Source organism: Trematosphaeria pertusa (assembly GCF_010094035.1).
Source record: "Trematosphaeria pertusa strain CBS 122368 unplaced genomic scaffold BU26scaffold_14, whole genome shotgun sequence".
NCBI classification, from domain to species: Eukaryota; Fungi; Ascomycota; class Dothideomycetes; order Pleosporales; family Trematosphaeriaceae; genus Trematosphaeria; species Trematosphaeria pertusa.
In genome coordinates, this window is record NW_022987225.1 from 1,060,750 (window position 1) to 1,074,611 (window position 13,862).

Below are 13,862 nucleotides of genomic sequence, written 5' to 3' on the forward strand. Positions count from 1 at the left end.
CCCCCTCGCACCCACAGCACTCATCTTGCTCTGCGCCTAGCTACTAGAACCTGCCATCGACCAAACCCCGACGCCCGATTCGGCTGGACGCACCCACCGCCCTTGCCCCAAGTATCCTCCCATCCACCACCCCCGCCCCAACCGTCCTCTTCGGAAAACAAGCGCCCCCCGAGCCCTGCACGAAGCTCACATCGACGCATCCTGGCACCGTGTCGCAGAGCGCAATGCACGCTTCGACGCTCGTGACGTACTGCGCTGTGGGGAAGATGTCGCCGCCTGTGGTGTTGGTTAGTGAGGGGGAGTGGGGAGGGAGGGATGGGGTGGAGTAGGGGAGTTACCTGCGTGGTCTGTGGAGCATTCGATGAGGTAGTGTGTGCCGCGGGGGGAGGTGTATGTTGTTGCGTTGGAGGCGGGGCAGGATAGGGCGGTTGGACTGGGTGATGGGGGGATGGTTGATGGGGAAGAGGGTGAGATTGAGATGGTAGAAGAAGGGACCGTCGTTGTGTCAAGATGGGAGGTGGATGAGGATGTGGTCGACGACGCGGAGGGACCTGAGCTGAGCGAGATGGATGAAGAGGAGCTAGAGGTCGTCATGGATGTCGTGGATGTAGTCGCCGATGCGGTTTCGTTGATGTGGTAAATCTGCATTCTACTACCCGCTCCACAGTACTGGCTATTCGACCCTTTACAGGGCATATTGCACTGACTGGAATCGGTGACGCAGGACTGGGGATTAAGCTTCGTGCCGCACTATCAAGAAAGTCAGCTACACAGAGAACCAAGAAAGACAGGAGGAGAGGGAAAGGCAAAACCGACCCAGCATTCCTCAGAGTATTCCAAGCCGAAGTAAGGATACTTAGCGCAGAACTCCGCGCAAACCTGCACCGTCATGCCATTAGAAGTCGTCGACTCTTCACTCAGCGTCTTGCCGCCTGAGCCTGACTCCGCATAGCAGCCGATGAAACCGTACGGCCCCACATTCGGCGTAATCTGCAGCGGAGGCGACGTCGTGTTCCCGTCGAACTTAGTTGAGTCTGCGAAGAGCGAGATGTGCGCCGTGTCGTGGAGATACCCGTCGCCGCCGCAGGTCTGCGCGTTGTTTCCCGAACAGCCGAAGTTGCAATTGCTGTCGTCGTTTTTCTGGAGAGGGATTGCGTTTCCACACCAGCATTCTTGCCTGTACTGGGTACCGGCGAAGGTGTAGTTCAACGCGTAGCAGGCCTCGATGCAGTGTGCATTCGTGTTGTTTGTCGTGTCTGAATAAGCGAGCTGCGCGAGCTGTCTTCCGGGATTATTCTCTTTGAAGCATCCCACGTAGCCGTATTGGGCTGTACCATTTGGAAGCAGAGGACCAATCTGTTCGGCCGCGGCAGAACAGAAGAATTGGATGTCTTGCTTGCCGAGAGTGGGATCACCGGTATTCAGCGTCCAACTCGCTGTTCCATTGTAACTCGGAACATTGACCTGGGACTTGGGAACGGAGCAATACAAGTTTGCTGTCTGGCTTTGGCCAGTTGCGATGGAGGTTCCTTCTGCGAGGTCGATGTTGTTGGACTTGCCGATGATTCCGGGGATGCCATAGGGTGGTTTGGAAACCGTGATCGAGAGGGATACGGCGTTCGGTCCGCCTCCGTTTGTGATTCGCATGAGGAGATTTCGGGTTTGCGCTTCATAGACGGTGCCGAAGCTGAAGGTCGTGCTGTTCGAATATGGAATCCATTCGGATCCGTCGATGGCTTGGAACTCGATGACGCATTTTGGCTGCGTGCCAGAGACACCGAGAATACGTATGGTAGCAGTTCCTCCATCCGAGAATCCTTTGACGTAGACAGTGTCATTGCCGGGAGAAATGGGCGAATAGATCACACTGATAGGAGCAGACTTCCCTGGTGCAATTGTGGACGGAACTTGAGTAAATAGGAAGTCGCCTACTTGGAGTTGCCCATCCTCAGTGGCGTTGGGTTGAACCCACGGTCCATTTTCCGAGACAACAGAGAAGCTAATATTCGCAAAGGTCAAGGGAGTATCGCCGAAGTTCCAGAAGAGAGACGACTGTGACGGACTGGACTGCCCCACAATGACACTGAACGTGATCGTATTTGGCACGACGGCAAGAACCGGCGCGGATGAGTGCGCCGTGGCTTTCAAAGTGACGTCGATAACTGAGCGGAAACCAGCTTTGGAGTTTACAACTTTGATAGCGACATCGCTGGATAAATTTCCAACGGAAGAAGGGCTGCAGATGGCTGTGAAGCTAAACGTTTGGCCAGACGAGAGCTCCGTAGGTAGGGAAGGAATGTCCGAAAGACGGAAGTTCGTAGTGTTATCCGTCAGACCAACGGCGGTTACTGACGTGTCTGTGAGCGCTGTGCACGTGACAGTCAAAGGAGCGGACACATTGTTGATCGGCACGGCGCCGAAGTCATAAGGCGAGGAGCAGTTGAGTGGAGCATCCGTGGGTGACCCAAATCCGTACAGGTATCCTCGGTCGGTACTGATGTAAACTCTGCCATCGCCAAACACCGGGCGCGAGAACTTCGTAACGCCAGGAACGGTGAAATTCTTGATAAGTTTCAGCGGTCCGCCGCCAGGTGGTGGTATTGGGTCGTAAATGCGCAAGCCCTGCCCTTGAACATCGGAGGTCCACAATAATCCAGTGCCCTCTTGACCATCGAGCGATGTAGTAGTCCCATGCCCCGTCCCAAGAATGTACGCGTTTTTGTCGGGCGTGTCAGTCACTTTGGTAAATACCGCGTTTCCGGAAGGATCGCATGAGAATGCGAAAACATGGGTCTCGTGCTGCGTGACGCTGATGTAGACAAATCCGCCGCCTAGTGGCATCACACCTGCTCCTGCGTACACCGAATTTTCGTTCTGGTAGGCTTGAATGACAGCATCGCCGCTGTTCGGCCCCATCTGATAGCCGCCGAGATCGTCCAAGTTAAGCCAGTAAGTCTTACCAGACTTCCCAGTGATAACACCAATCCGCCGATGATTCGGGCATGAAAGGACATCCGATGGAAGTATCTCAAGAGGCGTGTTCCCCAGATCCTTGTCACCGCCATCCAGGTCTACCTTCTCGGCGGGCATGAAGAAGTCGATGATCGATAATGTGCCATCGTCATTGATCTTCGCATTAACAGCCGCTTCTTCAAGAGCAGTTGGAGGGTTTCGTCCAGGAACAGAATTGCCAGTAGGCTTCAGCTGGGATGCGTAACCGTTCCCAGTGGCAAAGTACATACTTCCTTTACCGTCGTAAGCAATGCCGCCACCACTCATCCAAACGCCACCTCCTTTGACCGTGTTCGGCTCGGGGCCTCCTTCGGTGGCGAATGCTTCGATGATGGCTCCAGTCTTCTTGTTGAACCCAATGATAGCACCAGTGTAATTATATAGAACGCAATGCGAAGCATATCCGGTGTATAGAAAGTCGCCTACGAGTAGCGCCCCTGGACGAGAGTGTTGATTGCCGCTGATGAACATCCGGTTCGGGTTGTTGCGGAAGACCGTTCCATCCACCACCACCGGCCAGCCATCTACTTCCGCAAGGTCTTCCGTGTGGATGGCATGCTGATAATACCTGCCGTTCAACCGTCCAGGAGGACTCTTCGGACTGAAGTTTCCATCTTGAAATTCCTCGGTGTAGGTCTTCGCAGTGACGTACCATATCCCTGTCTCTGGGTCGATAACTCCTGTGGCTGTTATCCCAATCAAAGGATTGATATCAACGCAGCCTGAAGCTTGTAAGCCCCGTCTAAAGAAAATCGGTTTGCGAAGCATATAGCATACTTCCCAGCTCCACTTGAAGAAACGGTACATGAAGGTTACGCGACGTTACTATGGCCCCGGTCTTCGCATCGATTTTGTAGACGTTATTCTGCGTCGTCGCAACATAAACATACTGGACTCCATCATCTCCAGTGTAAACCAGAGGAGATGAAAAGATCTGCTCGGCGCCCAGACCGAGAAAGTTTCCGAGTAGGGAGGTCTTGAAGATCTGGTCGAAGTCCGAGCTGGCGACGACCTTTGGATCCATATTATGGTTCCTGCGCGTGGATCAGCATATGGTCGTTCTTGAAAGAGGTGCGAGAAACCTACGTCTGATAGCCCGCGCGCGTGTTGTCTCCTCCCCATGTTACCGTATCTGTATCCGCAAGCGCCCATGTTCGCAAGGCAAAGAGGCTTGCAAAACCCAAAACGAGTGATCGCATCTTGAAGGCCGACGAGAACGAGGGTACAACATCAAAAGAGCGAATACGAACGAGAGACGACCAGTGGCCGGATATCAATAAGAGACTATGAAAACAAAGAGAGAACTAGCTGATGCTAAAAGGCAGATGAGATGGACGGAGGTATGCGAGCAAGGTGGCTCGTGATCATTCGACTCTAAGTCCGAGGATGGTATGGAACGAGGTACAACGCTCCCAGTGGCGGCGGTGATAGCATGTTGAGGGCTCTTGAGCCAACTTAGCTGCGCAAAGCGTCGAAAAGAGACGCAGCTTGCTCTATTCAAGACGAAGCAATATCCACATGGTAACTGGGTACGACGAAGGCTGCCACTGAATTAAAGGGACAGAGTAGAAACTGTCGGCTTCTCACAGCACGAGTGGACCCGGAACGAGTCTTGTTGAAAGGAGGGCTGCATACGCGGGAGGGTTGAAAGTCGGCTGCAAGTCAACGATGGACGAGAAAGACGGGAAGCGAGGTGCGAGACGGCAAGAAATGCAGTGAAAAGCGGGTCATGTTACGATTGAAAGCCGTACTCCCATGAACTGCCCTCAATCACTGCCAAGCTGCAATTGATTAGCACTGTAACAATTGGCTCACAGAAATACGTCTCCTGGCCCGTTCAAACTCCAAGCGTGCGGCTGCTGGTGACCTCCAGCGTACATCAACCGTGGGCCAAACCCGAGCAGTCGAAGTGTCCTACTGTGGCTGGCTCCACAGGCAGCAGTACGCTCGTTGCAGTTGGTCTGTGTAGTTCTTTCCTCCTGGCGTCTGCTTGGAATTTTCAGTCGGCGGCGGGTGGAAACTTCGATGCACTTCTGGGTCGCTATGAATACTGGTCTCCTATGGGGGTTGATCAGGACTGCGTTTTGAGCTGGAACTGGGTTTGAAGGGAGACAAGACGAGCAGCCATTACGGACAGATGTGCAACCGGCGAGGCTGTTGAGACACGCAGTGCACTCGTGGCTAGTAACATTAAGGTTAGCGATATTAGCAAGAGCGGTTAGCCGCATGCCCCTTTAAGGCAAGCGCGCGGAACATGAGGCTCCTCGGAATATCGTCGACACATACCCAGCTGCCCCCGGATGCGGACGCATTGGCTAACTTATCCGCTTATCCATTTCGTATGCTGAGCTGCTCGCTTTCGACCCTGGAGGAGCTCTCTTCATAGCAAGGCCAGTTCACGCTCTCGTCCGGCTCTCGTTCACGGCGACGTCGCAACAGCGTACAGAAACGCCACGGCAACACAGAGGGCAGGAACCAATGCAACGTGGTGCTGCAGTGTGGACCGCGTAGACAAAGAAGAGGAGATGAATGTTTCAAGCAATGAAACTAGCGTGAGCTAGACGTTTCCAAATCCGGTCCTGCGCCAAACACACGAGATAGGTCCAGATTCAGACCGACATAGTAGAGGGATGAAATCACGCCCGATACCTTGCCACGCCCGAGCCCTATCCAAACGCCGTTGCACTCATAAATGCTAACGCCCCAACGTCCCTCTTAGCTCGCCAGCTTTGGAGGGCCAAGTATCCATCCACGTGCCATCAGCCGTCCACTCTTTAGATCAACTCTCCCTCACCCTCATCTTCCGCCTCCCCCTCTGATTCCCAATCCACCTCCCCAGCTGCTTCATCCGCCCTCTTCTGCACCTCCGCCAGTCCCGACATTTCCTCAACCCATCCTTTTTCGTTCAAGGCTCGTTGAACAAAGTCCCAAGGATCTTCTTGATAAAGTGCGAGCACCTTTTCGCTACATGCTGAGCAGCAATCGTATGGTTTTCCCGTGACTTGGATATTGCTGAAGCTGTTAAGATAGCCCCGAATAGTGTGCGGGACAGTTCCTAGGGGGTGAACGAAAGGCGCAGGTAATGACGGATGTGATGACGAGGGAGAGGAAACTTTCGGGTTCTTCGATGCGTCTACAGGTGCACGGGATTTCGAAGGATGTTGCAGAATGCTAACCAAAAGCTCGACGAGCAAGCTGGAAGCGAGAGGCGCGATGCCAGGGCGCGTGACGGTGCATTGTTGATCAAGGGTCGCGTTGCTGAGAGACTGTTGCCGACGGTTAGCGCTGCGCAAAGGGTTGAGTCCACTTGGAAACTTACATCTGCCGGTGCCACAACGTCATTGCAGAAATAGCAGCCTAGCTCTTCTTCTCCCTCGGCCGTCGCTTTCAGACCGTGCCGCATGACCACGTAAGTATCGAAGCCGAGAGCGGCGTTCAGGACAATCTTTCCTGCCGCCTTTCCCATGACGGTGGGTAGCCATCGGCTTTCGCGTGAGTCCAAGAGCAAGAATATTGCATCGTGCTCGTCAATCAACTTCTTCAGCTTGTCGAAATCCCTCTTGGTCTGCGCGCCATCTGTGATTGGATGGCCCGCCATCGGGACCTCCATTACATGGCCCTCTGATTCGACGCCTGGATAGATCTCCTCTAATGCCTCAGCGGCGCGCTCAGCTTTTCTGGCGCCTCCCTGAAGACAGTCTTTGAAATCGAACAACGGCTGCCTCACAGGATTCGAGAAGCTGACGGTTGCATTGTCGATGAAGGTAATCTTTCTGACGCCCCATCCCATTAACATTCTGGAGACGTACGCCCCAAGGGTTCCTGCACCGAGCAACAGACATTTGCAGTTTTTCACTACATCAAGGTCGATGTTCGGTGCTATACGCCATTTGATGAGTTTGAGGTTGAGATCCACGGCTTGATCGGCGAGTTTCCGCTCGTCCATGTACTCTGAAAGGTCGACGCTGCGTGACGTTAGCTTACCAGTCTCTGTGCGCTCCCAGCCAGTCACTTTGGGCAGCTTGGGAGTCCGAGGCCGAGAGCTCGTTTCTCCCAAGGCCGCTGTTTGCGATTCAGGAGCTGGTTCCGAGTGGAGTTGCAGGATCAAAGAGTTTGACTGGTCTCGTCGGAGGTGTGTGTCGCGGTAGCAGAGGATTTGCGTTTCGTTCAAATGCCATCGGTGCCGGATGAGGATGAGCAGGTTCCTTAGCATCCACCCGGGATTCTCCGGATAGGTAGAAGGGTCCGCAAAACACACAAAACAATCCTCCTTGGCAATGCTGTCGAAGAAGCCCTTCTCTTGAGACTCCAGCTTGCCAATCACCCACTTGTATCCGATCTCGTCAATGGGCGTAACGGGAGTCTTGGGCCGCTCGTCTCCATCCGCGCCAGGGCGAACGCGCTTGGCCAGAAAGAAGCCACGCTGCCGCGCATCGGCGCTGTATTTCCACGTCTGCACTGCGTCCACCAGCTGTGTCGTCTCCTTTGGATTCAGGTGGCCGACGTCCCCCACTTGCTTCCATTGTGGGTCTGACTGGATCGCAGGGAAGCCGAAGTGGTATGTGAATTTGTACTTCTTCAAATTGGCGAAAGTTATGACAGTGAAGGCGGAGAGAAGGGAGGGACACTCGTATATGGAGCCGTCGTGGATAGCTTCCCATATCTGTACTCTGTCAGTCTAACGATGGCATGGCAGGATGAGAGAGCCTACGGTTTGCGCGCACCTCTCGAGCACAGCGGTGCGGTCGAGGTTCTTGTAGTCTTCGATGGTGTTGCAGTTCTTGATGATGCCTTCCGCGCGGCAGTAGTTTGGCGGAGTGCTACAGGAGCCATGGTCAGCGTAAAGCGTGCAAACGGCTGCGCTGGAGTGCATACTCGTCCGATGTCAGCGCATTTGGGTGTATCTGGATGCGCATAGATCGCGACGGGTGGTCGCCCGGCCGCACCTCGTACAGGCCGAGCACCTTGCGCGCTGAGTCGTCCAGTCTGTCATGGTTGATCTTTATATGCGCGAGGGCGGCATAAAACTGCACATCGACGTCGCTCTGCCACGGTGCAAACTTGAGCGCGGCCATTGTGAGGTCGCGAGATGCGAACAGTGAGGAGTGGGGCTCTGGGTCGGGGAAGAATGTCGTCACAGAGGATGGCGAGGTACTTATGAATGGAGAAATGAAGGCAAGGCAGAGCGCGGAGTCATGTGTAGAGTATTCATCAGCAAGGAGCGCACGGGGGCATGATCAGGCACGCGTGGTGGTGAATGTCTCAAAGCCGTCCAGGCAGCTTCTCGCGCCATCCACTGAAAGAGGGGAGGGCTGGGCTGGGCCCCGCGTCGCTCATGCCATCGCGCGGGGCCGCCAAGCCGACCAGACGCGTTCCTGGAAGGAGCGATGCGCGCTAGCGACACCCGTTCACACCGCGGCAGGAGCAGCAACACTCGCAACGGAAGCCCTGGAGCACACCTCTCCGAAGACTTGGATCAATTCCCGAGATAAATATTGATGATTCCAGGTTGCTCATTGTTCGACAGTTAGATATGCTCATTGGGCTGTGCGGAGGCAAGCACGTCCCCAAGCCCCGCCCTCAATGACTGACCATCCCAGGCATCTGCGCGGGCAAGTCCTCCATTGCATCATATCTCGTCGAGGAGCATCGATTCGAGCGAATATACCTCGAGCGCACCGCTGCGACGCCTGCAGTCGAGAAATCTGCCTCTAATGCCCACGTACCCTCCGCTCAACCAGGCTTCACCGATCCCGAGTACACGTTCCCTAACATCGATGCGTTGCTAGACTTTGTCACTCTGAGGTGGAAGGAGCGATGGGTGACAACCGATATATGGGACGACAAGGTGGTGGATGCATTGCTCCGCCGGCCATTCTTCCTCCTGGTCAGTGTTGACGCGCCGGTGAGCGTGCGGTGGCAGCGATTCAAACATCGGTACGGCTCCTTGACGTGGGAAGCTGCGGCATACTGATATTCCTAGATGCGCTGCCTATAATCTCAAGCCGCCAACCCTGGAAGACTTCGTCCTGCGGAACGATGCGCACCTGTTCGCTCCCGGCACGGGGCTGGGTGCTCTCTTCGAGCGCGCCCAACTGAAGCTCCTCAACTCCACCACCTCGAAACCTTCGTTACATTCGGCGCTGAAGTCCCTAAATCTATCCAATGAGGCACGACTCCGCCCAAGTTGGGACCAGTACTTCATGCAGCTGGCAGACCTGGCGGCCCACAGGAGCAACTGCATGAAGAGACGAGTAGGATGCGTCATCGTGCGGGAAAAGCGAGTCATAAGTACCGGATACAATGGCACACCTAGAGGCATGACGAACTGCAACGAGGGCGGATGTATGCTTATGGGACCTAGTTCCTCTAGAGGAATGTGCTAATACAGCCCTAGGTCCACGATGTAATAGCGCCACGAAGGGTGGAGCAGACCTGTCCACCTGCCTCTGCCTCCATGCTGAAGAGAACGCACTCCTAGAAGCTGGCCGAGACCGTATTGGAGACAAGTCTACTCTGTATTGCAACACCTGCCCCTGCCTCACGTGTAGTGTTAAGATCGCACAGGTAGGTATTAGCGAAGTCGTCTACAACCAAGGCTACATGGTCGACACCAAGACAGCTGAAATCTTCGCTGAGAGCGGCGTGCGTCTACGCCAGTTCTCTCCACCCAGAGAAGGACTTGTGGATCTCTCTCTGGGTCTGCCGGAGGACACAATTACGCCATCAGAGGCCAGCCGACTTGGAGATATTCGCGAAATTCTTGACGATGCAGACTTCGTGCGTCCTGTATATTAGGACTGCGATATATTTATCACATTCTCTTGCCCCCTGGTAACCCCGGCACAATACCGTGTGGGGACTGGAAGCCTTCAGTGACATGTTCTGTATATTGAAAATCGGGTGGGGCTTCCGGCAATATTGCAGAGCAGCAACATCCATTGAAAAGCGGCATTTTCCCCTCCAGATGTTAAGACGCGACGAAATCAGAGGAGCAGCAAAACTCTGTCAATATGATGCTCCTGCATCTGATCGGCCTAGTTGGCCTGGCCGTCGCAAGCTGCCCTCGCGAGCAGATGTACTACGCTGTCGACTACTACGTATGGTCGCAAACACAAGCGCAGATTGGACTTCTTCCAGTCATCCACGACGTTCCCTACACCGAAAACCGCAAGAACACGTCCTTCATCAGTGGCATCATCGGCCACTACCTCCCACTCGACTGGAACGCGACGTTCTACGACAGCGAGACATGCACCGCCTTCGCGGAGCTTATTTCCACCGCAAAGAATAAAACGTATACAACAGAAGGACCTACCGTGGTGGGCATGCGCTTCCAGTTCACGAAGATGAAAGGCGGATACGATGGCAAGGGCGGAGACGATGATTTAGTAATCACGAGAATGGATGGCGTCGTTACGAGAACGGGAGACTGGCTCTTCAACGCAACGAACAGCCTCGCATACTACAGCGCCGAAAGGCCCTGGGACACCATTCCAGGACCCAAACGTGATTCTCGCGCTACGCTCAAAGCCGCCGCTGACGCCTACGCTGACCGCTTCGCCAACACCTCTGTCGTCGTGCCCCTCGGCACGCCCTGCTGCCGCATCGAGGGCGGCGCGTCGACCTGCACTGGTGCGAACGAAACGATGCTGAACACATGCACGAAGGGGTTTCCGGATGCGGCGCACCCCCAGCAGTTGAGGGAGAGGACGTATGTGATTGATCAGGAGAAGGGGGTTGTACAGGTTACGATGAATTTGGCGGGGCTGCCGGATAGCCACCTTTTCCGCATTGAAGAAGGAATGATCCGGGCCGTGCATACCATGACGGCTTGCGGGGATTTGGGGTGTAGGATTGGGAATGAGACGTTGAAGAGGGATGGGGGTGAGGGTGTAAGAGAAGGCAAAAGGGGCTGAAGGCCTTCAAGCTGGGTTTTACGGTGTGCTTTTCCGGGCTCTACGTAGTGTGGTCTGGCGTAATAACACACTCATACAGGTGCGGGTTGGGATATGACAAGATGCAATTTCCGTGACTGGGAGGAAGCTGTGTTCATACAGCCGCCGTGGAATAACAGGCAAGTGCCAGGTAGGCTCCACCCAGCAGTAGTACCCCGCAGTGCAAGATAGAGGTAGGTGCGAGATGGCATATGGCTCCTTCCTGGAGTGTGGTAAACAAAGGGTGGCTATTAAATGCCGGCCGCAGGTAAGTGTTCTGTTCTTCACCAATATGTCTTTCATTTCTAGCTTGTGGGAGCTCCGGCTCCCGGAATATATCCTCTTTATACTCTTTATTTTAAAGAGAATTACCCCCGAGGGCTGCTTGTGCGCCTGGGCCTGTGGCTGCTCGAGTTGGGCAAGCTTTAATCGCTGGTCAGTACCCACTCGCTCCTAGGCTTTTCCACTAGCAATGGCTGATCACCGTCTAGGTGACCCTTCCTGGTACCGTCAAGCACCCCTCCTCGGTACCCTAGACGTTCCATGGCGAGACCTGCTCATTCACCTGTTCGTCGGTGAAATCGTCAAGAGCATGGTCGAGCTAGCAATCGAATGGACGTACGACTGGGTGACGAGGTGGTCCAGGGAGCGGGAGCCAGTGCCAGGAGTGTCTCTGCTGCCGATATGATCCTCGACGCGAGCCGTTACGATCGTCGACGACTGCCGTTGAGATGTCGTCGTCGTGCCGATATGACGCGTCGAGGTGCCTTTACGATACGAGACACTCCTGCCCGGCGAGCCCCAACGAAGAGCGCCCACAGCCCAGAGCCAAGCAGCCATCGGCCATCTTTTTCGGCCATTCTTTCATTTATAAAATATCCCCGGCATTATCCCTTGCCTTGTCGTCGGCGTCGGGGCTCCCCACCAAAGGGGATCTATTCGTGCGTTTTAACCTCCCTTTCATGCTGCGGTTATTCTGACGAGACCTGCTTCGGATATCCCTCAGTGCAGTCATACCCGGGTATTACCGTGCAGTCCGACCGGCTCGCTCCAGAAGGGAATCTGTTGGGGACGCTAGGACGATCCGAACCAGACTCTGAACATAATTCGACTCTCAACTGCCCGAGTCCATGCACAGCCACATATAAGAGTCGCCAGCAAACGCCCTGAAGGAATTTTCACTTCTTCATCACCACAGTCACGTAATTTCAACGAATATACCACCAACTCCTCCAACATGGCACCGCATTCAGAGACGAGGGGATCTAGCTGGAGATTCCGAGACCTACACTTTCTCCACACGCAGCTACTTCTCTGGGCTCCACTCGCCGTCTTCTGGCTGATTCTCAACGGTGTACGATACCGCTCTGGAACGCAGCATCAGGATTGCGCTTGGACATTCCCGGCCCTGAGGGAGGACCCCTCTTCGCGATGCTCTATCGGTAAGTTCCTCGAACAACCGCGCCCGTATATCTATGCGACCCTTTCTGCGGTCATCGCTGTTCCTACGATCGCATTATCGCCGCCAGCCAAAGAAGCTCAAGTGCGTCGCATTCTATATCCACTTCGTCATCATGTTGGCCATCTATTGCCTGGCGTCGTTCTCCGGGTACACAACCTTCTCGGAGGTCTACTTCGCTCCTTTTCATTGGAACTCGCCCGCGCGGCCGGTGTGGCTCTGGTTTCTGACCGAGCGCGCATTCTGGAGCTGGTCATACTTGGGAACATATGAGGACTATCACTTCCGCCAGGTAAGTAGCTCGCTCGTTCGCAATTCCGATCTTTCCCGAGACGCTGACGCACTCCAGGAGTCGCGAACCGTGGTCGACGAGATAGGGACACCGCTATGGACATTCACCTGCGAGACACGTTATTTTCCTTGTTTTACTCTATCCCAGCGACCTTCAGAGTGCTTCGGTGATTTATTCCGTTTCCGAGTTTTCCGCACTCATTGTAGACATGTTGAGGTTGGAGCCTTTACCCCGTCGAAATTCTTTCCAAAGCAGTCACAAAACCCACACGCATCAACCGGTCGGGTAATGCCTCCCTGCTCGTCAAACATTATATTCTCCTTCTCCGCCCCAAGTCATTCTCTCTTCCGCATATCTAAACAGCTCCGTTCCCCCATCTCCCCTCCTACTACACACCTCAGCGCAAATCCCTGTGCACAGCGATGCACCGCCATACCATGCGAGCACCACCCTCCCTAGAACCCCCACGACAGCTACATCAACCTCCCACTGTGCGACCAACCCTGCGAGGACGACGAGACTCCGCGGCGAAACGGCATCAGCCCCTCCACTGAGAACTTCCCCCGTTACAATTTCTTCTCTAGTTCCCTCCCGCCGGTAGTCCTCTGGCTTCGTTACTGCTGCTTACCGCATCAAGCTTGCCTTGCCGGACTGGACTCCTGCACCCCGAAGAACCAGGCTCCCCATCTCGTCTCCCTCCAGTCCACTAGCCGGGTATATAAGACCCCCTTGCCTTTCCCATCGCGGATCCCTATCCTCCACAAAGCATCCTCCTCACTGCGTAGCAGACTAAAAGCGATGTCGTGAAGGTATATGTGCGTGTCTTCGTAGCAGCTCAGTCTTAGGGACTAAAATCGAATTGCAAAAAACCTATGGGAGGACTTGTGTGCGTGTGCGTGGGGAGAGTGCGGATATGTATGGGTTTGTCAGAGTGCTGCAGGCTTGGGGAAGAGGGAGGGAAGGATGTGTAGGTTCGGAGCGGTGCTGGGGTGGTAGAGATAAAAGATGGCTTCATTAGACGGCGTGAGGCACATAAAGCTGTAGAGATATTCCTTTTAGACGCCCCGGTCTAACAGAAAAGCCCGTATTCAACAATCAATGCTCTACTTTGTTACCCGCTATCGTACCCTCCAGGCACTGTCCTGTTATGCAGTGCTTGATC

The 13,862-nt window shown here is 54.6% G+C and overlaps 5 protein-coding genes across 5 annotated transcripts; 3 read left to right on the forward strand and 2 right to left on the reverse strand.

Moving 5' to 3' along the window:
- Positions 1-288: 288 nt before the first annotated feature.
- Positions 289-4,211, reverse strand: BU26DRAFT_434889 (Pyrrolo-quinoline quinone; the record flags this gene model as incomplete). Its single annotated transcript, XM_033824100.1, has 4 exons — positions 289-750; positions 817-3,734; positions 3,790-4,046; positions 4,099-4,211. The coding sequence occupies 4 exons, from the start codon at positions 4,209-4,211 to the stop codon at positions 289-291; spliced, it is 3,750 nt and encodes a 1,249-aa protein (XP_033679951.1).
- Positions 4,212-5,527: 1,316 nt separating this feature from the next.
- Positions 5,528-8,300, reverse strand: BU26DRAFT_463765 (autophagy-related protein 7). The gene is made up of 4 exons (XM_033825142.1): positions 7,888-8,300; positions 7,724-7,832; positions 6,332-7,675; positions 5,528-6,278 (listed from the first exon to the last, which is right to left on the reverse strand). The coding sequence occupies exons 1-4, from the start codon at positions 8,085-8,087 to the stop codon at positions 5,787-5,789; spliced, it is 2,145 nt and encodes a 714-aa protein (XP_033679952.1). The 5' UTR covers positions 8,088-8,300; the 3' UTR covers positions 5,528-5,786.
- Positions 8,301-8,438: 138 nt separating this feature from the next.
- Positions 8,439-9,918, forward strand: BU26DRAFT_89895 (uncharacterized protein). The gene is made up of 4 exons (XM_033836467.1): positions 8,439-8,567; positions 8,613-8,949; positions 8,996-9,357; positions 9,410-9,918. The coding sequence occupies exons 1-4, from the start codon at positions 8,546-8,548 to the stop codon at positions 9,808-9,810; spliced, it is 1,122 nt and encodes a 373-aa protein (XP_033679953.1). The 5' UTR covers positions 8,439-8,545; the 3' UTR covers positions 9,811-9,918.
- A 107-nt stretch (positions 9,919-10,025) lies between these two features.
- On the forward strand, positions 10,026-11,637 carry BU26DRAFT_568931 (uncharacterized protein; the record flags this gene model as incomplete). The annotated part of the gene is made up of 2 exons (XM_033833830.1): positions 10,026-10,899; positions 11,441-11,637. 2 exons carry the CDS (start codon positions 10,026-10,028, stop codon positions 11,635-11,637), a joined length of 1,071 nt encoding a protein of 356 aa, XP_033679954.1.
- Positions 11,638-12,226: 589 nt separating this feature from the next.
- BU26DRAFT_89892 (uncharacterized protein) lies at positions 12,227-13,350 on the forward strand. The gene is made up of 2 exons (XM_033836466.1): positions 12,227-12,700; positions 12,758-13,350. The coding sequence occupies exons 1-2, from the start codon at positions 12,425-12,427 to the stop codon at positions 13,157-13,159; spliced, it is 678 nt and encodes a 225-aa protein (XP_033679955.1). The 5' UTR covers positions 12,227-12,424; the 3' UTR covers positions 13,160-13,350.
- The last annotated feature ends 512 nt before the right edge of the window (positions 13,351-13,862 follow it).